The 25,479-nt window shown below is 31.3% G+C and overlaps 1 protein-coding gene across 1 annotated transcript in view; it reads right to left on the bottom strand.

Moving 5' to 3' along the window:
* Positions 1-20,900, bottom strand: part of LOC111633178 (eukaryotic initiation factor 4A-I-like) — a 90,393-nt gene extending 69,493 nt beyond the window's left edge. Inside the window, exons 1-2 of the mRNA XM_023377700.1 lie at positions 20,798-20,900; positions 19,979-20,075 (exon numbers count right to left, since the gene is read on the bottom strand). Of these exons, the coding sequence (XP_023233468.1) occupies positions 19,979-20,075; positions 20,798-20,885 (185 nt within the window). The 5' untranslated portion in view covers positions 20,886-20,900. The remainder of the gene's footprint in view (positions 1-19,978; positions 20,076-20,797) is intronic.
* Between the last annotated feature and the right edge of the window lie 4,579 nt (positions 20,901-25,479).

Raw genomic sequence — 25,479 nt, 5'->3', positions numbered from 1 at the left:
GGCAAATTTAAATTTTCGCCAGTGCTGTGGCGCTGCAATCTTTGGCTATGTCTTGGGCTACTCAAATATTTTACGTTTTTGATACTAAATTAACTTCTGAAGTATAATTTTTTATTGTTTTTATATTTTTCAATATATTTATTTTGTTCATACAAAATTAAAAAAAAAATTTTAATGATACAATAGTCTTCGTTAGGCTTAACATCGACGAAAATTCAATGCAAAGCGACATGCAACAGAGAAAAATGTCAAGATGGGATAAATTAATATATTTTTTCGTACATAATCGGTTATCCGAAACATCGATATTCCGAACAACCCCAGTCCCCAATGGATTCAGATAAACGACGCTCTACTGTACTTAGGAATCAAACAATACTGCAACTGCTGTAAAATTGGTCACATTGTTTCATAATTATGTACCGGAACAACCAGCCTGCTCACACTGTGGTGTAGAGGGTCACAGCTATAGAACCTGTGTGGAAAAGACCAAGTCCCCTGTTATTAAGTGCATTAATTGTATCAGATGGGCTAAACGACTAAAAATGAATGTTCAAAATGTTTCTCACAAAGCCATAGACCCAGAATGTCCTGTATACTTAAAAGTTAAATCAAAACTGATTGAAAACACAGACTATGGAGACCAAGAAACATACCAAGAACCACAGACCAAGAAGCATATTAAAATTGTTCAATTTAATGTCAATCACTCCAAAGCAGTCACAGGTAATCTGGCAAATTACTTAATAGTTAACAACATAGACATTGCTCTTTTACAGGATCCCTACGTATACAATATCAAAATTGTTGGCTTTCCTAGGGGTTTCAAGATTATCTCTGCAGTCGTCCCCAATCCCCTAGCTTGCATTATTATATGCAACCCAAATATCCCCATACTGCAGCTTACCCAGCTATGTAATGAGTTCTGCACAGTAATATCTATTACTCTGGATACTGTTATGTTCTTATCATCAGTTTACTGCTATCCCAGCTTGCCTCTGAATGATGCTATCTCTTTTTTGGAGGAAACCTACAAAACAATTGATAAAAATAGGCTGCTGATTGGTGTTGACTCCAATGCCCGAAATCCACTGTAGCATGACATCATAGAAAAAAAGCAGGGGTACCCATTTTGAAGAATTCTTAGAAACTTAAAGGCAAGATTTTACTGTTATAAATGAACCAAGTGATCCTACTTATGACTCCGTTCTGGGCAAAAGTTGGATTGATTTAACTATCACTGGCTCCTCTCTGGCTAAAAACATCACATGTTGGTCTCTGGTTGACCAGGAGATGCTATCTGATCACAGAGCCATTTCCTTTTGCACTGATCAGCAACACAGACTTTGCCTTACAAAAAGTAACTCCTTCAATTTGAGAAAGGCAAACTGGCAAATGTTTTATGACCTAATCCAAGAAGAACTGAATAATTTAAGTACCCAAACCTTTCTTAACACTGAAGAGGAAATTGACAAATGGGTGTCAAAGCTAAATGATATTCTGAAAAGTGCAGCAGAAAAAGCCATTCCCAGAAAAGTCCCTCTAAGAAAGGCTGTGCTGTGGTGGACCCCAACATTAACATTTCTGAGAAAACAGGTCAATTCTCTTAGGCGCAAATTTCAAAGACAGAAAAATCCCCTATTGAGAGTCAATCAAGAAATTGAATACAGGTCAGCAAAAAAGAAATATATCAGTGAAATGGTGTCAGAAAAGCTGAAATCTTGGCAAAACTACTACAATACAAGGGGAAATATTGATCCATGGAAAAACATTTACAGGATTCTAAACAGGAGCAACACAGATCATACTCTTCTGGCACCCATAAATAACACCCATCATAATTATGATATCAAATCTGCTTTATTAACCCTGGCTGCACAACTCTTCCCTGGAGATAATACCACTGATGATTCCGCTGAACATAAATCTATCAGAAAAAATTGGATAAGTGTGCGCGCAGCTCCAACTGAAATTGATTACTATTTCTCCACCTTTGATCTCAAGAAAGCAATTTTCTCCATGGGACCTCATAAGGCGCCAGGAGGTGATGAGATCTATGCCAAAATGCTACAGGCGTGTTTCAACATTTTGGAGCCTTTCTACTCAGTCTGTACAACTCCTGCCTAAGACTTTCTTACTTTCCTGTTCACTAGAAAATTGCCAATGTCATCCTTATCAAAAAGCCAAAAACTGAAAATACCGATCCCTCCAAGTTGTATAGACCAATTAGCCTTCTTCCTGTAATAGTTAAGGTTTTTGAAAAAATGATTTTGGGCCGTCTTGAGTGGCATGCTAATACACACCACTGGCTTGACCCAAACCAGTATGGCTTCAGAAAAAGCAGAAGTGCTGAGGACACTATACCTTAACACAAATTATAGAAGAAGGCCTGAAAAATATCCTTTTAGACATTAAATGTGCCTTTGATAACTGCTGGCACCCAAGCATTATCAACGAGCTCTCCCAACTAGATTGTCCCAACTATCTTATCAAGTTGGTCTCCTCCTTTTTAACTAATAGGAAAATAAATCTATCTTATCATTCTCACACTGTTACAAAACTCCTAACAAAATCTTGCCCTCAAGGTGGTGTCTTATTTCCTTTCTTATGGAACCTGGTGGTTAACTCCTTTCTGAAAAACAAACGTGACAACGCAATAAGTGTTCAAGCCTATGCTGACAACCTTGTCATTGCATGTCAGCATAGGGACACTGCTTTTTTGGAAAGTAAGCTAAACGAAATGTTGAGTAAAGCTTCCAAATGGGCCTATCTTAATAAACTCCAGTTCTGTACTTACAAGACCAAAGCTATGCTTTTCACAAACAAATACAAATTTTCATACCCCAAGCTTTTATTAAATGGTGACTCAATCAAATGGGTAGATCAGCAAAAGTACCTGGGCGTAATTCTTGATACTAAACTCACATACAGTTACCATATTGATTATATCTTGGCTAAAGCCAAGAAAATAAACTACATGCTGCTAAAATGTGCTAGATGCATCTGGGGAATAAATCACAAAGCTTATAAAACTCTATATAATGGGGCAATACAACCAATGATACTTTACGCGGCTTCTAGCTGGGGTCATGTAACGAGTAAAGTTACAATAGCAAGTAAATTACTCTCTCTCTCCAAAGACAGTTTGCCATCAAAATTTCAAAGTCCTGCAGAACTGTTTCTACAAATGCCTCTGATTCTAGCAGAGCTCCTTCCTTTACCACTATGTATTTAAGAAAAAGTTCTTACCTACTACATCAGAATTACAAACATCAAGATTCAACAACAGTCTCTGCTCCTATCTACAGCTGTTCACATGCTTCCACACTGCAACTACACCACCAACTGTGATCATCACCATGTAAGCAGGGTTATCTCCAGAGTGCACGTGGTGTCATCTGCTTCCACCCTGGATGTCCATGCTGACATTAACATCTACACAGATGGGTCCAAAGAACCCCTTCATGTTGGCTCAAGTGTCTGCATTTACCTTCAAATTGACATACTTTGCCCAAAATATATTAAAAAGGTACAGGTACCCCCCACATACCTCCATCTATCAAGCTGAGGAAGATGCTGTCTACCAAGCTGTTCAGTGGGCCACTTCTCTATGTAACAAAACTCTCTCTTTCAACATCTTCAGTGACTTTCAGTCTGTCCAAAAGCCCTTCTAAATCCCAACTGCAATAGCAACAAAATCACATATATCCAGCACCATATTAAAAATCATGTGAATAGGATAACTTTTATTTTTGTTCCTGGTCATATCGGCAAAATAGGAAATGAAAAAGCCAACTTTGAGGCTAAGTCAGCTGCAAAGGACACTGACTTGGACTATACTCTCATCCCTTTCTCACGCAGCAGCCTAAAAAATTATATCCGTGTCAATGCTATGTAGAAGTGAAACCAGCAATGGTTGAGCAATAAGACGGATAAAATAACCAAACTATTTCCCTAGTGTTGATAGCAGATTCTCTTCACCACTTAAGAGTTTTAACGTTTACTACTGCTCAACTACTTACTGAATATGGTAATTTTAGAAGCTACCTGGCAATAGATAACCAGGCAGAAACTGCCTTTTGCTTTTGTTCCATGGGAAACCTTGATACCGTCGACCATATGATCTACCACTGTCCAATTTATGATCAAGATAGACTTATTCGAAATTAGAAATCTTCATGCATGGTTTCAGGTGGCCATGTCCACTGGATAAACTTGTTCAGAAGCCTCTGTTTGATACCTTTTACAATTATATACAAAAAATATGGAAGAAAAGACTAATTATAATCTCTAATTTCTAATATTACTTTTTAGTTTTCACTAAAAGCCGAATTTTCTAATTTTATGTTTACATTGAATCACTTATCTTGTTTTATGTATCCTAGTATTATACTCCCATAGGAGTGGTGCAGTTTTCTAATAAACAAAAACAGTAGAGCAGTGTTTCTGGAAAAAATGTCCACATGGAGGCAATATCACCCCGTTGAGAAACACTGCTCTACTGTTTTTCCCAGCTATTACATGTGATGATAAAACTGACATAACTACACGGTTAGTCACAAACGTCAACAAACAAAATGAAAGTTTTGGTTAGAAATAACTGCTTTTTTTTGGGTCATATATCTAATAATAGACAGATGTCATTGTCTCTCCAGATGTCTTTTTTATTTCTCTGTTGATAGCCCCGCCCACCAGTGGCCGAGTGGTCTTCGTACCCTAAACACTGGGAGTTCGGTCGTGGGTTCGCGCCGCGATCGGACAGGCTGGCTGCTTGGAGTTTTCCGGGTTTTCTCCTTGCCAATAACGACTAAATAGGAGGCCAGTTCCCCATAAAAGTCCTCCCGGAAGGCATTAGTTCCCCTCGTGTAACATCGCACCCCAGAGAAGGCAACGGGAAACCACTCTGGGTAGTAACTTTCCCTAGTATACACCTTGGCGGATTACAAACCTACGCCAGGTGTCGCCAACGTCAGGAATCTGATATGGCACCAAGAAGAAGAAGAAGTTGATAGCCCAACACGTGTTCTGCAGCCATCTTGTACTTTCTTGATGCGTGGGATTGTGTAATCTCTCTTATGACTGGATCTAGTTTCAAGAACTCTCCTGACTTGATTGCGATTGAACCTTGTTTCAGTTGGGATTGAAATGGTCGATAGAGGTCACACCACAGCATAGTCGCCGACCTTGGTCACAATCTAGATTGAAATGCTTGGTGAAAACAGGGTATTAGGCTTTCCCCAAGCATTTTTTTTTTTTTGGACAAAATAGTGTCTTTAATTCCACATTGACAAAACAAATATGAATTGTATGTACATTACATTAGATGCAAAATAACACTTTCTAAATAACAGGCTCATTAGATCGTTACTTCTGATTGGATAATAGATCATCACAGGGTCACTTTGAATTTTTTTTTTTAATTTGTTATAGAAGTGATACAATGCAGCTATATTTTTAAAAAAGTTTAAATTTAATGAAGTAAGTTTAAATATGCCATTTGCCAATATATTTAATAATGCAACTTAAGGGAAATTCCCTTGTCAAGCACGAATTAAATGAGGTCACTGATGTCACTGCAATGCAAGTGCAATCACCAATTGGAAATCAATAAAACATTTATTCTATAGCTAATATTTCCACAAAATAAAATAGCCTATACTTTCCATCAGAACAAAACAAATATAACCAAAATTTCATCTGGTTTAGACAAAACTTGCAGGAGTTATAAGGATGCCACACACACACACACAAACTGTCTTTATATTATTAATATACTGTACATATTTAATTCAAAACTTCAAATTACTCATTAAAATCTCATCAGTGTGTAAATGTAAACACATTTTTAATCTATACATATATATTCCTGAATGCATGTCCGTTATAAAGTTAAAAGAAGAAATCAGCTTACAGGGAGAAAAAAAGGGTCTAATAAACAACTTTTTAATGTGGTTAATGGTGCAATTCAAATTTACTAAAATGGTAGTTCTTAGTTATTAAAATTTGCACATCATAGTAAAAGTAGAAAAATTAGATTATTTGGTATCACATTAGACCAGTGTTTTTCAATCTTTTTTATCTCATGGCACATTTGATCTATAATTAAATTTCCATGGCACAAATTTCTTCAGAAAAAAAATCACGTGATTTAAGTTGTAAACATTCTATCACCATATTACTTGCCAATTAACTTAATTCTTTGTCTACATTTTTTGTGAATTAAATTAAACAGTATTATTGTTCCATAAAATAGCAGCAGGCTACAACAGTTATATGGACAATTATAGATACATTAAATTAATATGGCTCAATGTCCTTAATTTATTCAAATATTATTTCATTCACCAGTACAGTGTGTATTTCTATTAATAGGACTTATTAAACTGGTATTTAAGATTACTGCAAATCAGTCACACAGATTAAAATTGATTAATTTTATAGACATATTTTTGATTTAAAGAAAATTTCATTTTAAATGAAATAACCTGTTTTTATGTACACACAATTTTACTTATGAATATATACTTTTTACTACATTATGTATATGTTTATTTATTATAACAATGAATAGCCTCTCACATACAGCCTGTGGAACCGTATCTATATTGTAATTTTAACCTTTTTAAAAATAAGTGTAAATCCATTTTGTATAATACATATTGTAATTGTTATTTTCTTCTGTTTATAATTTTTATTGTATCTTTTATACTTTGTTCACACTTTGTTGATCATTTTACTTATATCAATGTGCATTTTTTAAAATAGAGGTACTGTACATCCTTCGGCAGGAAGACACTGACCTTGTACTTCCTCAAAACAATGTTAAGATGTCCGTTGTTTTTCACATTTGTCTTATAACCACAGACTTTGAGTGTATCTCCTAGCATGCAATGGTCACAATCCATCATGAGATTATCATGGATGATCCAGCGGGCTTTCCATGCAGCGCAGCATCATTTTTCGTGTCCTCATCCATCTGACCACTCCCATATGTTTTTGGAATCCTGTGATGTCCATCAAAAATGATGGACATGAAATCACGCTTGTCTGACATTAGCCTTAGTATGGCTGCTTTCTGTAATTTGATTTATCTGCTGTTTAAGTCCTAATGGTCCCAGGTTTATGATTCCTATGTAAGACTATCCAATTTGCTGTTATGAATTATTTTGTCTGTGATTATGGTTCAATCATCATAATTTTGTTTTTCTAAAATTTTTATTATGCTCAAATATTAAATTCTTAGGTGTCCTACAACAAAATAATTATAAATCAATTTTTTTATTATTATTCAGTAACACATCAATCATACATACTAAACATAGCAATCATACAAAATGGTTTAAAGTTGTTAAAAAGATTAATCACAATGATTTATCAGTAATGATTCATTCTGATATCATCATAATTAGCTGTCGTCACTACATGCTCACAATGTTTCGTTCAAATTAGAAACCTGAATGTCTGACCATCTCCTTATTAGCAATAGGAATAATTTTTTTAATGAATAATTCCAAATAACAAATTTGATCAATTAGAAATAGCTGGTTTCCAACAAGAAAGGAAATTGATAACAATGTTCAAAAAGTATTTCACATGTTGTGTCATGTCAAAATTTTTGTTTTAGTCTACTGAATAAAAGATCAACAGGAGGAAAAAAGTCCCCAAATTTTCTGTCAGTCAATAAAAAACCCTCAATCTGGAAATGCTGGGTTGCACTGCATGAAAACTACCTTCGGTTCTAAACATCAGTTCCTTGTGATGTTGAGAACCAGATTTGCCATGTGATGTCATGAAATCTTCAGGTGTGTGGTGCAGGGGACTCCCATCGCACAGGAGCTTGACATTCTGCTGTTTTTCCTGAAGTTGCTTTATGATTCAATTCCATGCTGAATGTCAGAACAAACAGACAGTTTTTATCGCTACTTTAATAAAAATATTGCCAAGTGGCAATTTTGGCACTATGCAATGCAACGCAACCCTTCCTACCTGTCCAGAAGTCTCACAGAGTTCACCTTCCCAGAAATGTAATGGCCTAGGGCAGGGATCAGTTAGCAAGGAAAAGCAAAAAACTTTATAACAATATAACAACAAGGGTTGAAGTGAATGCCAGGAACAAGATAGATTATCTAAGCCAGTGTTTCTCAAACTCTAACAAATCATCGCCCCCTTCACTTCAAAATTCCGATGCCGGGGGACAATGCTAATGCCAAATTCATACTGTATTGAACAGACTAGTGACTATAGTGACTAGTATAATGTTATTTGTTTAATTATTATACGATATAAAGAATAAAATATCTAATTATTCTTAATATAATGTTTTACTATATCACCCAAGAAATTGCTTTTTGCCCCCAAAATATAAATTGTTACTAATTGCCCCCTCAACATGGAAAAACGCCCACATGGGGCGATATTGACCCAGTTGAGAAACACTGATCTAAGCAGTGGTAGAACCACTAAATAGATGGTATTAGCAGAAGTTGCCATTGTGTGCATGTTGACTTGGTTGCATTTCTTTATGCAGTGCTGCTTGATCACTATACAGCAGTGTTTCTCAACCTCTAACGAATCGTTGCCCCCTTCAATAAAACCGTTATGTAGTATCGCCTACTTCACTTCAAAATTCCTATGCCCAGAGCCAAGGCTAACAGCCAAATTCGTACTGCATTGTATAGATTAGTGACTAGTATGTTATTTGTTTAACTATGTTACGATATAACAAATAAAATATCTAATTATTCTTAATATAATGTTTTACTATATCGCCCAGAAAATTGTTTTTCACTCCCAAAATATAAATTGTTACTAATCACCCCCTCAACATGAAAAAATGCCTACATGGGGCGATATCGCCCGTTGAGAAACACTGCTATACAGTAAAGCATTTCTAAATAAAGCACTATAATGTAGCAAACCATTTCTAAACGCTTACTAAAAGGGGTCGCTGCAGCAAAGATAAAGCAGCTTTTACGTCTGCTACACATGTGAAGCATAATGGACAATTGTGTGTATAATACAATATTATGCTGTAAAAATAAAAAAGTATAAATAACTGTTGATAAAAATATAGTAAGATTAAGAAGGATTAAATTTTCTAAAATGACACTGAAAGTTATCTAAAGAATAAGAAAATACTGTTTTAAATATAATTATCTATCTCCTATCTCTACTTTGTTCACATTTTCAAATAGAAAAATACTCAATTCTTTCTCTCTATTTAAATATTGTAATTCTTTAATTCTTTAATGCAGTACTTTCAGCTGTAACTGGAATTAAAGGATAGGTTACGGCATCCATGTTTAGCTCGAGTGGAAAGAGTTTCTAAACTATAATGCAGCGATGTGTAGCAATAGCTGCTTGTAATATCATTTTCACTACTCTCTCATTACATGAAGAAATGTGGCCCTTGAGTAGGCACAAAAATACTTCCAGTAAAAAGGCAGCTTACTAGCATTATTATTAACTTGTAAGCACTGTTTAATTGCTTTGTTGTTGTGGATTTTTTCCAATCCCATAATATAGTAACACATTTAAAAATTAATTTATGCTCTCATATGAAAGCTTTCTACTTATTAAATGGATGTTCCATTTGTATTGAAAAAGTGACTGACTCAGCCATGCACAATGTCCAGCAACAATTTTGCCAATCCTTTTTTATAGGTGAAGCAACACTCATCTTGCTCCATTTTTGATTGACTGTTGGCAACACACTACTACTCCATAAAACATATCTAATTCACCTGATCAAAGTATCCCAAATTTCCCCACTGACAAAATAATAGTAAGCATCTAGGTTTTTATATGCTTTTAATGACCCTGCAGTGTAAATTCCAGGCATGTTAATCAAATAATTATATATATATATACATACACTGAAAAACAGGTTTTTAAAAACTAAATTCTTTAATAAATATGGAGGATTCATCATACCAGTCCACTACTAATCTCACTAACATTAGAAACAAGCAGATCAGTGACATAAAAGTCCTTTTAAGACTGGAGTTCTTTATCAGGGGTCTGTGGACTTTTTAAATTTTTTAAGCAGTAAATGATTAGGCAAAATGCATATAATACAGAATAAAATGCAAGAAATATTCAAAGTTCTAAATACAGTGGAACCTCGGTATACGACTTTAATCCGTTCCTGATGTTTGGACTTATACCGAATAGGACGTATACCAAACCAACCTTTCCCATAATAAGTAATGTAAAAACGATTAATCCGTTCTCATGTAAAAAAAATGGCTGGCTTTAAACACCTAGCTATCCTGGCTAGTTGCTGGTTGATTCTTCATGAGATCAGCATGTGTCTTTTTAACTTTCTCGCAAATAATTGCTTCTGTTGCTACTAGGTTTGCCTTATGTTTCGCACATTTCAAGTGATTTTTAATGTCAGTTCTGGTACGCTGTCGCCAGCACACTGTTTTTCAGTTATCCAAAGCAAAAGCAATTTCTCACATGATCTAATATTCTTGATCTCTGTTTAGAAATTGATTTAACCCCTTTCGCAACGTTAGCAGATTTAATAATGTCTATTTTTCACGATTGTCGATATTGTCGTTCTCGGAATACGGAACGCAACAATTAAATCTCGAACACGCGTGCCACCTTCATATTTCTCAACAATCTCTTTTTTCAGTTCCGTTGTGATTCTAGTCATTTTTTTATTTTTCTGCTGCCCTTTTGCAATTCATGATTAATAAAAATAATAAAATGTTACTTACAAATTAAAATCAGAAGAAATTTAACAAAGTTATAAACCGTAGCACCGCGAACGTCTAGTCTAGTGTAGTACACCGATAGTGCTACTTGTTCATAGATGGCGCGTATAATTGAATTAAGTCGTATACCGAACAAAAGTCGTATACAGAGCAAAATTTGTTTCGTCCGAACAGGACATATTCCGAATTGGACGTATTCTAAAGCAGACGTATACCGAGGTTCCACTGTACTTATTATACTCTATTTAAATTTTTTTTTAAAGATTAGAAATTCAAGTGGGTAAGTCAATTAATACAGAAGTCACATTTTTAAGTAACTAACAAGAAGACCCCACGGCTTTGGGGAAACAGATTTTGATGATCTTTCGTGTAGAGTTAGTACACCATGTGAATGTACCATCTGTAAAATACAGTCAACCTCCCCTATAGCACGGTAGATACGTTCCGGTTTTTATGAATCCATTTTCTACAAGTCCAGCCAATCACAGCCCGACATGTATGCCGTTTACTGACTACAGCTGTTTGAAAGGTTTCTTTCATAAAATTAATCGATTCTACACTAATTCGACTCAACATTTCCAATATACATTGTTTATATGGATTATTCCCAAAAAATTATATGCTATAAACAAAAAATTGTAGGATTACTTACCAAACATGCACCATTCGACTACGCCATTGCTTAAGCTTGTTTTCGTCGTGGAGCTTGTCATCAAATGGCGCTCACGTGCTTCCTGATAAATTATCTTTTTTTTGCGAAAAATTCGCTGAACATTGGAGACATCATTAATATAAATATAATTTTTATAGCCATTAAATAATAAATGGTTTTTAGTAGGTCCGCTACTCGTTTAAACTCAACAGTTTGTGCAATATCCGCTATTGGTCTAGATTCGACCAATCCTGTCACGACACAAGTTGACAATGACGTTTTACCAAATTATATGAGTTTTTTTTATCATGCTTGTACAAATACTGTCGCAATTTCTTCGCCGTGATATAGAAATCTTAACTACAGGAATCCATGTTGGGGGGGGTCGACTGTACTAAAGTGCAACACTCAAATATAATCAAGAAAAACGAACTTGAAGTTTTCTTTAGCCCTTTATATATAAGTTACGCATACTTCTAATTGAGCTTGCTGTGGCTTGAGTAGTAACGCTCCTGACTTGTATGCTTGTGCGTTCATGGTTGATTTTCTTGTTGTGTATACTTCCCCCTTTTTTATTCATAAATACTTATAATGTATTTATTTATTCACTCATTCATTTATTTCTTATTATTTATTGATTTTTTGGTTTTTTTTTTTATTTATTTTAATTTAATTTCTACTGTTCCAAGTCTAATATTTTTATTTGTTGAAGATGATGTTGCAACTAAATTATTTTCGAAAAGTAAAGTCTCATAATACTCTACTCCATCTTTTAGATGCTGCTTCGATACATCACTGTATAAAGAGTTATCATCAATAGTTTTTTCGTCACAACGTGAAGAACTTGCTTCTCTTGATGACTTTTTTTAATTATAAAATAATTATTCAAAATAAATTTCTCTGCACAAATACATCTTTGTGTAGAAATTCAGAAACAAACTGTTAAAAGAGTGAGTGAAAAAGACTAGAGACCCATGTTGAAACCTGGCATAAGTAGCTTCCTCTCAACTTGACAAAGGCAAGTTTTCAAAGTAAAAATATTAGACTTGGAATAGTAGAAATTAAATTAAAATAAATAATAAAAAAAATACCAAAAAACCAACAAATAATAAGAAATAAATGAATGAGTGAATAAATAAATACATTACAAGTATTTATGACTAAAAAAAAATGAAAAAAGTATACACAACAAGAGAATCGAGCACGAGCGCGCAAGCATACGAGTCAAGAGTGGTACCACTCACGCCACAGCAAGCTCAATCGGAAGTACGCATAACTTATAAAGGGCTAAAGAAAACTTTAAGTTTGTTTTTCTCGATTATATTTGAGTGTTGCACTTTAGTATTTTACAGGTAGTACACTCACATGATGTACCTCTACACCAATGATCATCAAAATCTGTTTCCCCAAAGCCATAGGATCTCCTTGTTAGTAGTAAATAGAATAAAAACATTACAGTGTGATTTATTAAATTATTAGTCAACTCACAGAAAAGAGAAACTGGAAGCAGTTGTGCTCCTAGATGTGCAAAATGATACTGTATATGCACTGCTCAATTGTTTGTCAATTGTCAGAAAAAATTATGGTACTTTCAACAGCAAATTAATTAAAAATCAATGATAAAACAACTTTTGAATAATTGCTTCCTTATTTTCAAGAATGATTCATCAAATCAATACCATCTACAGAATTCTGTTAAAAAAAATCAGCAAGATTCAGTTCTGGCCTACAGTGTCAAAACTACACTGGACTGGTTAAAAGAAAAAGTTTCAAATTTCATTTTGAAGGAGCCATTTCACCTGACCTAAACCTATTTGATTACGCAATATAGTGAAAGTGAGCTGAAGGCCTATGCCAATTCCCACACAAGGCTCTCAAGAAATCCCTTCTGCAAGAATGGGCTGTCTTTTCTATGGAAAGCATCCATATCACAATAGAATTATGAAGACTATGTTAACTACCTTATTACCTAATTATAAATATTAAATAATATAGTAAAAATTTTTTATAACATTTAATAAAATCAGACAAAAATGAAAAGAAAAATTTTGTTCAGTGACCATTTCGTATTTGGCACAATGCAGTTTAGGCAGTTCTATTACAAATACTGTATTGTTTGTTTTCTACTTCACATATTTATAATTATATCTTCATCAAACTTTTAACAAAACTAAAAAAAACAGGAAAGAGGAGAGTATTTGGGACAATGCTGTAAGAAAAAGGCTCTTCAGAAAAATTTTATTTTAATTTAATGTAATAAAACTGTACCACCAGGAGTTCATCCGCTCCAATGACTTGAAAGTAAATCATCTAATGCTAGACAAATTTTGAGCTTCAGTTCTTTGGAACTTTTTTTTGTTTGAGTTGAGAATTAAGTGTTTTTTCCTCCTATTACTTCATTATAGTGATTTGGGAGTAGAATATTAAAATATCTTCTAAATTGCATACTACAAAATGTTCAGAGATGCAGGTTACTCAGAAGTTTTATTTCCACGTAGCAACTTTTCATGGAGTATATGCTGCTGCATGATATCCTCAGAAAATTATGGTACTTTAAACTGCAAATTAATTAAAAATCAATGATAAAAAAGTTTGAATAATTGCTTCCTTATTTTCAAGAATGATTCATCAAATCAATCAAATACCTTCATGGTCTTGATGAAGTAAAACATGCTATACTGATGTTATTCAGGAATTAGGTGTATGTGCAAGTCTTCCTGAACATGAGTTTTTCATGTACTATACATTCAATGAAGACTGTTTCAATGTATTAAAAAATTTATATCTATTTTGGTTCAATTTTATTTAAAAAAATCTGATTTTGTTTCTCAAATATATTGATTTATTTTAATTATTTAGAAAGCATCCCCATGGAAGGCCTTGAATGTAAAATGGTTCCAGCTAGCATAGTGATTAACCTATATGGTTATCATTCTAAATGTATTCAAGTGAAGATAGGATGAAGGTCCAAACAGCATAACTGACAATGAATCTGCCATGGTAAGCAGAAGTTACAAGGTTTAAGTCCTGCTTTGAGTAAATCTTTTCTTCTAGAATAGTCTGAATCATTTTAAATAATTTTAATTTATAAGTAAAAGATAAGTAAAATACGTAAATAAATTTTAAAAGTACTAACAACCTATTTTTAGACCACATTCTGAAATTATATATAATTATTAGTTAAATTATAGCCTGAGAATCTAGCAATGTTTGATTGTGAATAATAAATTGCTAGTAGTTATTTATAATTGTTTATCATTGCAAATTTTACTTCATAATGATGAGATTAAAAAATTTCTAGTCAGCACAGACCGGTTTAAAATCAAATCAAGAACTCTAGTAGTATTTCTATTGGAATTGCTAAATTTCATTAAGCTTTTCAGCTTAAGACACATTTTACTTTGTCTATTACATTTATATTACAACAGTATAAAATTCGTAAACACTGTTTTCTGCATAAAAAACTTTAATCATATTTTCATTCTATTTGTAATTTATCTTACCATAATCTTTTAAGTTAAAATCTATATAAATAAAAATGTAAATGTTTGTTTGTTCAAAATCTTAAATCTCTGAAAGTTCTTAACCAATTGCTTTGAAATTTTGACAAAATGTTGCATTCAAATACACGCATGTTTTTATATTATATAGATGTCGAAATTCCTCCCATGGGGAGAGACAAAATTAAGACTTACCATAAAGAACTGGTCTTCTATTAGAATATTTTATATGTGGTTTTTTGCGTTTTAATAGGGTACTTTCAAGAGAATGTACACCAAGAAGGGATTTTCAAAATTCCCCTGCAGGAAGTGTTATACATTTACAATAGATACATTTTGCAAAATATACAGCTAGTATATTTATATATACATCATTTTCTATTTACAAAATTACTCAATTTCATGCTAATATCTACAGCTGACCCCACTATAACACAATAAAAATACTAACTTGTACTGGAACTAGAAAGAATTAATCAAAATTATCACCTTTTTAAATATTCCAGCAAATAATTTAATATCGTAAAAACGTTTTCAATTATCTTTAACAATCTTCATCAGTTAAATGATAAAGTAAAAAGAACATTAAAGAAATAGAACATAAATTAAAATTACGAAAAAATAATAAGTGCACATGTGTTTGTAATGATGTGCGCTTAATGGAATGAATATAATAATAGGGATATAAGAATATAAAAATAAATAAAAATAAAGAGCTCAACAGTTCCTATTAAAAATTAATGTTTCGTAAAAAATTACAGTTTATCTTCATAGAATGATTTCCATGCTGTAGATAGAGAGTGGTCGTCTCTATGATTGATACAAGTAGTTTTCCCTTGGGCTTTATAAATCTCAAGCTTTTTGAGATGTTTGATGGAGTGCTTGTTAGACGTGGGTCTAATGATGGAAGCTTGGTCCCATATAACCTCAACTCCTTGCTGGTTAGCGTAATATGCTAAGATCCATACCAATCATAGACCGTCACTTTGATTCAGATAGTGTTTATATAGGTGCTACTTTGAGAAGCTTGGAACAAATAATCAAAGAACATAAATAATATATTAGAAAGAACAACGATAGTGCCGTTTTAGCATCTTACGGTTAAGCTTGTTTTCGTTGTGGAGCGGCACATCAAACGGAGGCGCACACGTTTCCCGATAAATTATTTTTCTGTGAAAAATTTGCTGAACTTTGGAGACATCATTAATATAAATATAATTTTTATGAATGTTATATAATAAATTGTTTTTAGTAGGTCCGCTGTCGTTTAAACTCAATGGTTTGTGCAACATCAGCTATTGGTCTAGATTCGACCAATCCTGACGTGACACGAGTCGGCAATGATGTTTTACTGTTATATAGGAGTCTCTTTTAGCATGTTTATACAAATACGGTCGCAATTTTTTCACCATTATATACGAATCCGAATTATATGAACCCGTTTTATAGGGGTCTACTGTATTACAAAACAGTATTAAAAAATATTTTTATGCTTTAGTGTCTAAAATGCTTAATAATCCTGTTATATTAAATATTTAAGCAATTTGTAATGTTTAAACTTATGCTACTTTGAAATCTAATAAATTCTTGAAATTTTTTAAAAATGTCAAAATTTTGTTTTCAAAAATCAAAATTATTAAAAACAGGAAGGTTACAATAGGAATTGTTAATATATTTTATAGTCATCTTACGATGAATCCATTCTCAATGACAGGAATAACAGGTTGCCTCCCTCATAGTCATGGAAAAATTATTATGCAACATCCCTTCTGGTAGTCAACCACTTAATGAGGCATTGTTAAGTCTTCAAAAATAATGAGGGCACTTTGTCTCAGGTGCATATTTTCTACAAAATGCGTATTATTGAGCTAGTTTATCATTTCACAGTTGCCACATTTATCAGGCTCGATGAAGAAAACCATGCTGTTGACCCTCAAAGGTTTGTGCAACCCGCCGGTCAACTACTGGACAAAAAGCTCGATTGTTTACATTATGCAAAAAAATAATTCAAAAAGTCTAATAATAAAATTCTTTTTTTCTGTTGACATGTATAGAACAAACTTTATTTTCATATGTGAATTTTACTTTTTGTATTACTTTCAAACTGTAAAGCATGATGAAATGGAATGTATTAATAAACTTTTTTGCTGAACATTATAATGATAAATAATAAGCAACTATTATAACAGGAAAAAAGTTTACAAAGTACTCAGTAAAGAATTGCTTAAAATCAAATCAATTTCTACATTTCGTTAAACCTATCTTTAATATACAGTAATGAAAAATAGATAAATATTAACTACAATAGAATGCTTAATTGAGGTTCCACATTATCTAAGATGAATCTATATGTAAATACGCTGTTTTGGTAGAAATTACTTGTATGTCATTTCTCTACAGCCATACAACCGCTGACAATAAAGTTCAGAATAGGAAAGCACTGACATAGTTCTGCAAACATACCTTACTGTCTTTCAAAGTGGTCCCTGTCCAAGGCAATACAGTTTTGAGAGTGAATGTAGAAGTCTTGAAAACTACAAAGTCCTTTTTCAAGAAGACATTGAGTTCCCTCATCATACTGAACTGAATGTCAGGTTTGCTGGAAAATCTCTTGCCTTTTACTGCAATTTTTAGTCACAGAAACAAAGTAATCTGGGAAAGCTACATCAAGTGAGATTGGTGGCGCACAAGTGACAACCACCCTTTTTTCTTAAGCCAGCATCTACTGCATGATTATGGCTATGTGGGGTCTGGTCATTGTTCCTTCTCCAAAAGCCTGCCTTGGCTTACTGGGGGTGTAGAAAGAAACTCATGCTTCAGCATAGCATGACTTTTGTGAATTTGCCAAGCCTGTAGCAAAACAGTAAGTTCGTTCCTTACTCCATTTTCACCACTCAACCAATTTCATCCTTTGCTACTAACACACAATGTTATCTGAACACCACATACCTTGTAACTGACACTTTTGGCCTTGCTTGGCCTCTCAGTGTTGCCAACATTGTTCACCAACTTTATTGTCAGAGATTGTATAAAGAAGTTAACTAAAAGTAACTTCTGTTATAAAGTACAGTATAAAAAAATGATAATACACATTACAAAATAGTTTGTTTTTGTTATCATTTTCTCATTTAACTTCAATGTGAGACTAAACATTCATATTAAAATGTAATTACAATAATACACATTTTTATTTTTAAAGCAATTTTAGGTATAGCTGTATAATAAATAATGTAAAAATTGTTGTTCTCATATATAATTAAATTCACTAGAATATAAAAAAAGACTTTAAAAAGTGCTACATATAAATCTTTTATTTTCAGAATTTTTAATCTGAAATAGTCACAGCCACCCATTTTATCCAAGTTTTTGGTTATCCAAATACCAGTCTATTATCACCTCAAATAATCTGGGTTCTCATTTTTGATTATTTTAAATTCAGATCAAACCAAAAACTTTGTTTCTTCATTAGCAGAAAATGTTTTCTGCTAATGAAGAAACGAAGTAATATTTTATTTTGCTTATCATCCACTACAGCAGAAAACTGCAAACTGAATTTTTCTGCATTTAGGTTCTTTCATATTCATTTACTAATTTGGACAAAATGAAATGGAAAATTTAAATAATATAATTTGATTATATCAAAATTATTGTTATTTACTTCATTACAAAGAAATATTTACTAGTCTTTTAAAATTAGTTATATTTCATCCATTTTATATAAACATTTAAATTAAAACGAGCTTACTTGATCAGAAATGTAACATTATAACAAAAACATTTTTCTATTCTTAAGTTTGTCAAAATTTAGATGCACACAAATCTTTACACAGGAAGGGATATCACTATTCTGTTTCTAAGTATTTTCTAGTAATGTGTAAATGAGTCTTGACTGTGATCAGAAAATTTGTCTAGACAGATGAAGAATCAATGAATCAACTAATCAATCTCAAATAGAAAAAGCACAAACTGGAACTTGACCTAAAAAGGTAATAAGACTAATTTTGAACTTATGAAATTCTAAAATATTTTGATCAATTTAGCCAAGTAAGACAATGCAATGGTCTCGTTTCTGAAATTCCAATAACTCCACTTTTTAATATTCGGCAGGCATGCTCGAACATTCGATATATTATTGAAAATTCAAATGAGAATATTCATTGTTTGCCAATTAATACTGTATAAAAAAAATTTTAAACTTACTGTTTAAATAAGTTCCTATCAGAAAACAATTATAAAAAAAAGCTTTATGAAACATTTACAATAAAGACAAACTAGCCACTGTGGTATTATTGGTATTAACAACAAATGAAATAAATATTTCTAAACCTACTGAAATAATTTAGAATTAAAAAAAAATTTGTTTAGAATTATTAATTTTATTTAAATATATTTAAAAAACCTAAATTTTGAAATACAGCAAGTTTAAAACTATACAATTAGCAAAATCTCTTTTCATAAAAAATTAAATCGAAAATTATAATTTCATCTGAATAATTTCTGATAAAATTTACGAATAAAAGAAAAAAAAAATACACGAGTATATCCATTGCACATACAACCCTTCCCTTATAAATGGGGGCGATCATGATGATATATTTTTATTCTTCATATTAAATTTTTATTTCAAACAAAAAAAATTCGCATGTAATTAGGTCATGAGTGATTCCTACTCAAATTCGTACTTTCGTTTTAAGAAGAAAAAAAAGTTTTAATTCAATTCACAAAGACATTTTTATCGAACTTCGTAATACAAGAATTTTATTAATTTACGAATTATGACAAATAATGGCAATGAAATATATAATTAATTGTTTAGAACATATAAAATATTTTTAAACTAAAAGATATTACTGAATTTTATTATTTAAAAAATTATAGAACGATCAATATGGCAACAACACGTGTTCCTCTTTCGACAAAAGGACGTCCGCCATTTTGAGTTATCGAAATGGTATTGGAGTGACGAATAATAACAAGTTAATAATATAAATAACTACAAAATTGATTACAATTAATCATATTCCAACTTAGTAGAATTCAATTTATTAAATTATCAACATAAAAGTACTTCAATTAATTAAAAATTGTATAAAACGTCTCACCTTCCTTCTTCATAATTATAAGACATGTTCGTATGACAAGTAGTCCCAAGTGAAAAGGACAGCCGAATGATCGAACTATTTAGAAGTATTCTTACAACTGAAAAGTAATCATATAAAATTAACCTATAAGTAAAATGTAAATAAGCAATATATTAATTTTTTATAAATTTTTATATTTTGATAAACGCATTCGGCTAACAAAATCTACTTTTACTTATAATTTATATTAATATGTAGAATCGTTTTTATCGCGGAAGAATATCTGTTGACGTCACTAGGATTTTACGTCATCGGTCTCACTCCCGGTGAAACAATTAATCTGGAACCGGTATCTATGATATTTTTTAATATAGAAATGAAACAAATTTGCATTTCTTTATTTTAAAATTTTCAATTTTAATAATCTTATAAATAATATTCATAAAAACTCCTAACTTTAAACGTTTTTAATTTTTCATCGAAAATTGAGAATTAACAAGAATTTCGAAGATTGTTTTTAAATAAAGTTAATTATTAACAATATTAAAAATATTCCGTAATTACCTCATAATGTATATATTTTTACGCCGATTAGAAATTTTACAGAGAGATACTTAAATATCGTCGTTTATTAATAAATATCGTTTCACGTTCTGAAAAAACGTGAAACGATAATTAATTGTATAAACGACTTGTTTATTTTTTTTAAATACGCTTAAATATAAGCATTTTATAATAATATTTTAAAAAAACATAGTAAAAAATTAATGATAATAAAAAAACGGCGCACTCATTTCAGATTAGTGAGACATTGACCTATATTTCATAACAGATACATGCCTTTTGATATCTTATTATCTACTTTTCTCCGTACTTCGCTTGGTTCAGATGCATCTACTTGTACCGTACTTTTTCTCGGAAAATTCATTGATCTTAATAAATTGATACAAATTTTTTAACAGATTATATTTATTTCTGTGTACTCCTGACGAAATTTCGAACATACTAATTTAAATTTTCCTTTCCGCTCGTTCCTACAAATTTTAAATCTGATTCCATTTTAATTTTATTGAATCGATTATGTTGAAATTAAATGTTAAAAGAATAAGCTCTTTGGTTTGCTCAACGAAACACTAAAGTTATTGAGAATAGACATATTGAAATACAGTATGTGACGAATCATTCAATATTTATCTTGTGATTTATATTTTAAAATTATGACTGTGTAATATAGTTTTAGTAGCAAGCTATAAAAATGATGATTATAAACAAAAACACACCAAACAAACGGTTAGCAGCTTATCCGTGTATGTTATATTTTATATTATTATATAATAACATAAGATATTATTATTCTGTATATATATTTTATCTGATTTGATAAACAATTTACTGCATAGAATATATTTAATAAATTTGAAAAATAACATATTATGGTACTGTACTGTACATGTATATCGTGTAACATGCTTACATATTTGGTAATCCATCAATTACATCGTACTAAATAATAAACATTTATTTCGTTAAAGAGTTATACAAAATTATGATAAAGTTACATTAGCAACCTATGAACAATTGATTAGTAATATTAGGGGAGATCGGGGCAACTTCGGCATGCGGGGCAAGTTTGTCAAGCGCTTTTTTTAAAAAACAAATTAAAAGGAGACTTTGGTTATAGGTTAGGCAGTTGAGTTTTATTGGTGGCTTGTTGAGTGTAGTGTTTTTATTGTTCTCCAACAAGCGTAGTTGAATTATCAAGCAAATTTTCATTTTCGTTCAATTCCATATAATATTTTTTTTCCATTTATATTGAATTGGCAGGTTTTGTTATAATTCCATGATAACGAAAGTTACTTTTCCTGTTAGAAGGATGTAACTTCAACTTATTCACGTGGCCAGATCGTGGCTTGGCATTCTGTTCTCAGGGTTGTACTTAATGTTTCGAAATCATGACTAGCGGGGTAAGATCGGCAACATAAAGCCACATTAGAAGCAAAGGATAAAAATCAAACAGATGATAAATGAAAACATGTTTGCATTTGTTATTCATGTATATATGTCTTTGAACTTGCATTTCGTTGTAATAATATTAAATGGGTGTTGGATTTGTATTTCTTTGTTTTAATAGTGAATTCCAACTTATACATTGTTAATAACATAATTTTATATACGTGCCTATCTTGCCCCATTACTGTTGCCCCTATACCAGGGGCAACTTTAATAAAAATAATTAAAATAATTACAACTTTACAAAAAGAGAGAAGTTGCCGATCTTGCCCCTATACCCGGGGCAACTTCGTCAATTTCTCTCTTCTTGTAAAGTTGTAATTATTTTAATTATTTTTATTTCCAAACTGATTTTAACCAGTTCTATAGTAAGGTAACATTCCAATAGACAATATGCAAAGCTTTTTTTTCAGTTTACAGCAGTATTTATTACACAAAATTTAAGTGAAGCTTAACATGCCGATCTTGCCCCGATCTCCCCTAAATTTGATCATTTAAAGTTATCTTATAATGAAGTATTGTTTTAATTCAAGCAGATACTAAAAATTGAGAGTAATTTTAATTATCACTGAATTTCTATATGCGTTTACTCTTTTACCTTTCAATTATAATCGATTAGGAAATATATAAATAAATATTTTAAATCAAAATATTATGTAAAATTTATAATAAAATTTAAAAATTTGTTATTGTTGTATATATGTAAGTTCATATCTATATATAAAGGAATTATAAAATTATACACATTTTTAAATTGTTTTTTGAAAATATTATTTTAAAGTACTTTAATGTAACTTTTATAAATTTTATGAAAAATGTGAACCGATATTTTTTTATTTTATTCCATTTATTCTTGATTAATTTTTCAGATAACATTTCATAATTCCTTTATATCTAGACATGCAACTTAGAAATTTTAAAGTAATTATAATTTAAATTTCTTGAAAATAATTTAAATATTTTATATATTTTTCGAAAACAAACATATGTTTTATTATCTGATCACATTTTTCCATTATGATATATTTCCATATTTTCCATTATGATTTATATTTCCATTATAAACAATAACTTAATCATTAATTTATGATTTATCCAACTGATTCTTGCCGTTTATAGTGAACTCGATTATTTATTGATATATACGTTAATTTAGTTTTTTTAAACCGTTAATACAATATTTTTATTTTTAAAAAAATTGTTACTACTTTCAAAAATATTTTTTCCGAGATTCTATTTGTAATAAAAAAAAAAATGGTTAAAATAAAATTAATGTAACGGAAGTGATATTTATAAACTACTATATATAGAATATTATATTGATTATATATATGTAATATTTTCGTAATTATTATAAAATGTTGCAAATATATATACTTGTATATGTAAATTTGTATATATACAGTATGTACAGTACATGGCATTCTGTTTCAAATCTAAATATAAACATTTAATTCAAAACATTCATACGTAGATGAAAGTATTTTAGGCTATATTTAAAAAAGTTAATCTACATTTAGTATCTATTGTTGTTTTCTTAAGAGAACCAGTATATATGTAATATTTTCGTAATTATTATAAAATGTTGCAAATATATATACTTGTATATGTAAATTTGTATATATACAGTATGTACAGTACATGGCATTCTGTTTCAAATCTAAATATAAACATTTAATTCAAAACATTCATACGTAGATGAAAGTATTTTAGGCTATATTTAAAAAAGTTAATCTACATTTAGTATCTATTGTTGTTTTCTTAAGAGAACCAGTAGATAAGAGTACTTTCTTTAGTTATTTGCACTAATAATTAATCTATACTAATATTATAAAGAGGTAATGTTTGTATGTATGTATGTATGTATGTAAGTTTCTTTGCAGCAGGTAATCTCCGAAACTACTCATCCGATTTAAAAAATTCTTTCACCAATATTTAGAATGGAACCTCAGGGTGGACATAGGCTGTATATTATTCCGTTAAACATTCATATAAATTAAATGATATCATCTATGGTTAAGGCCTTTTTGTCCAACAGATGGCGCTACGAGTACGACGCCCTAAGTTTGCTTTACTGTGAGGCATTACGCTTTTCTGTGAAAATGAACTAAAGCGGATCATCTTTTATCTATCTATATAAATAAAAATGTAATGTTCGTTTGTTCCTACCGATTCCTTTGAAATTTTGACACAACGCTGCATTCGAAATACGCACGTGTTTTTATATACTGTAATATACGTGTCGAAATTCCCCCCACTGAAGGGAGATGGTTAGGATTAAGGCTTACGGTAAAGAACTCTGCTTCTATTTATACTATTTTAGATGCGGGTTTTTGCATTTTTGATTGCGTTTTAATAGAGTACGTCAACAGAATGTACACTAAGAAGGTATTTTTCGATATTCCCCCGCGGGGGAGAAGGACAGAATTAAGGCTTACCGTGAAGAACTTGGCTTCTATTATATTATTTTAGATGCGGATTTTTGCGTGTTTGATTGCGTTTTAATAGGGTACGTCAAGAGAATGTACACTAAGAAGAAATTTTTCGAAAAATTTCCCCCCCACGGGGGAAGTGTTATACATTTATAATAGATACATTTTGAGCCACAACAACGCGTGGCGGGGTCTGCTAGTTAATAATATTTTGATAAGATAAGACGTAAGATTAATACTGTACTCCAAAATATTTTGTTAGTTTTTTTCATTGACGTACCGGAAATTTTTTCTGGGAGGGGTCAGACTCGCTTTAATAATATATATATATTATATTGTATTTAATAGTATATATATATATAGACTATATATATACAGTCAGTTTCAAAATTATAAACACATTCAACTTTTTTCAATAACAAAAACATTAACAAAAGTAATGTATTTATTAGTATGTTGTTTGCAACATCAATTTAAACAATTTCTGAAATCTTTAGAGTTATCTGACAATTACAAAAAAATTATCACAGATTTTCAATTTTTGATTGTTTCAAAAGTATAAACACAGGTGCATTAAAAAATGATTTGTGAAGTCTTAATATTCTGTAGGTCCACCATTTGATTTAATTATTTCAAATAATCCATCAGACACATTTTACTAGTTTTTGAAGTTGTTCTTGTTTAATATTTTCCCAACAATCCATGATAGCTAGTTTCACTTCATTTAGTGTTGTATTGTCTATTTTCGCCATAACCAAAAGGACTCATAACGTCCCAAACATTCTCTATTGCAGGGGTGGCCAACAGTTTTTGCCCCCAGGCCGAATTGGAAAGAAAACTTTTTCTACGAGCCGAACCAAAGGCTGCCATAGGAAGATTTTGAGGTGGTGCGATATCTCATTGCGGTGTCACCCCGTAGAGACTAAATTGTACGTAGAGATTACAGATAAATTTTTCGCATTATCATGCTTTATGAACATTCTACGCTGTACTTAAGAGATCTGGAAAAACTCTAAACGCACAGTGAGTTGTTGACCATTTTTTTTTTTAGGCGTCAGAATTTTTCATTGAGCTATTCGG

The sequence above is a fragment of the Centruroides sculpturatus genome, unplaced genomic scaffold, assembly GCF_000671375.1.
Source record: "Centruroides sculpturatus isolate CEXI.00-Female unplaced genomic scaffold, Cexi_2.0 scaffold594, whole genome shotgun sequence".
NCBI lineage: Eukaryota > Metazoa > Arthropoda > Arachnida > Scorpiones > Buthidae > Centruroides > Centruroides sculpturatus.
Note: the sequence above shows the minus strand (reverse complement) of the source record. Positions and strands in the feature narration are given on the sequence as shown.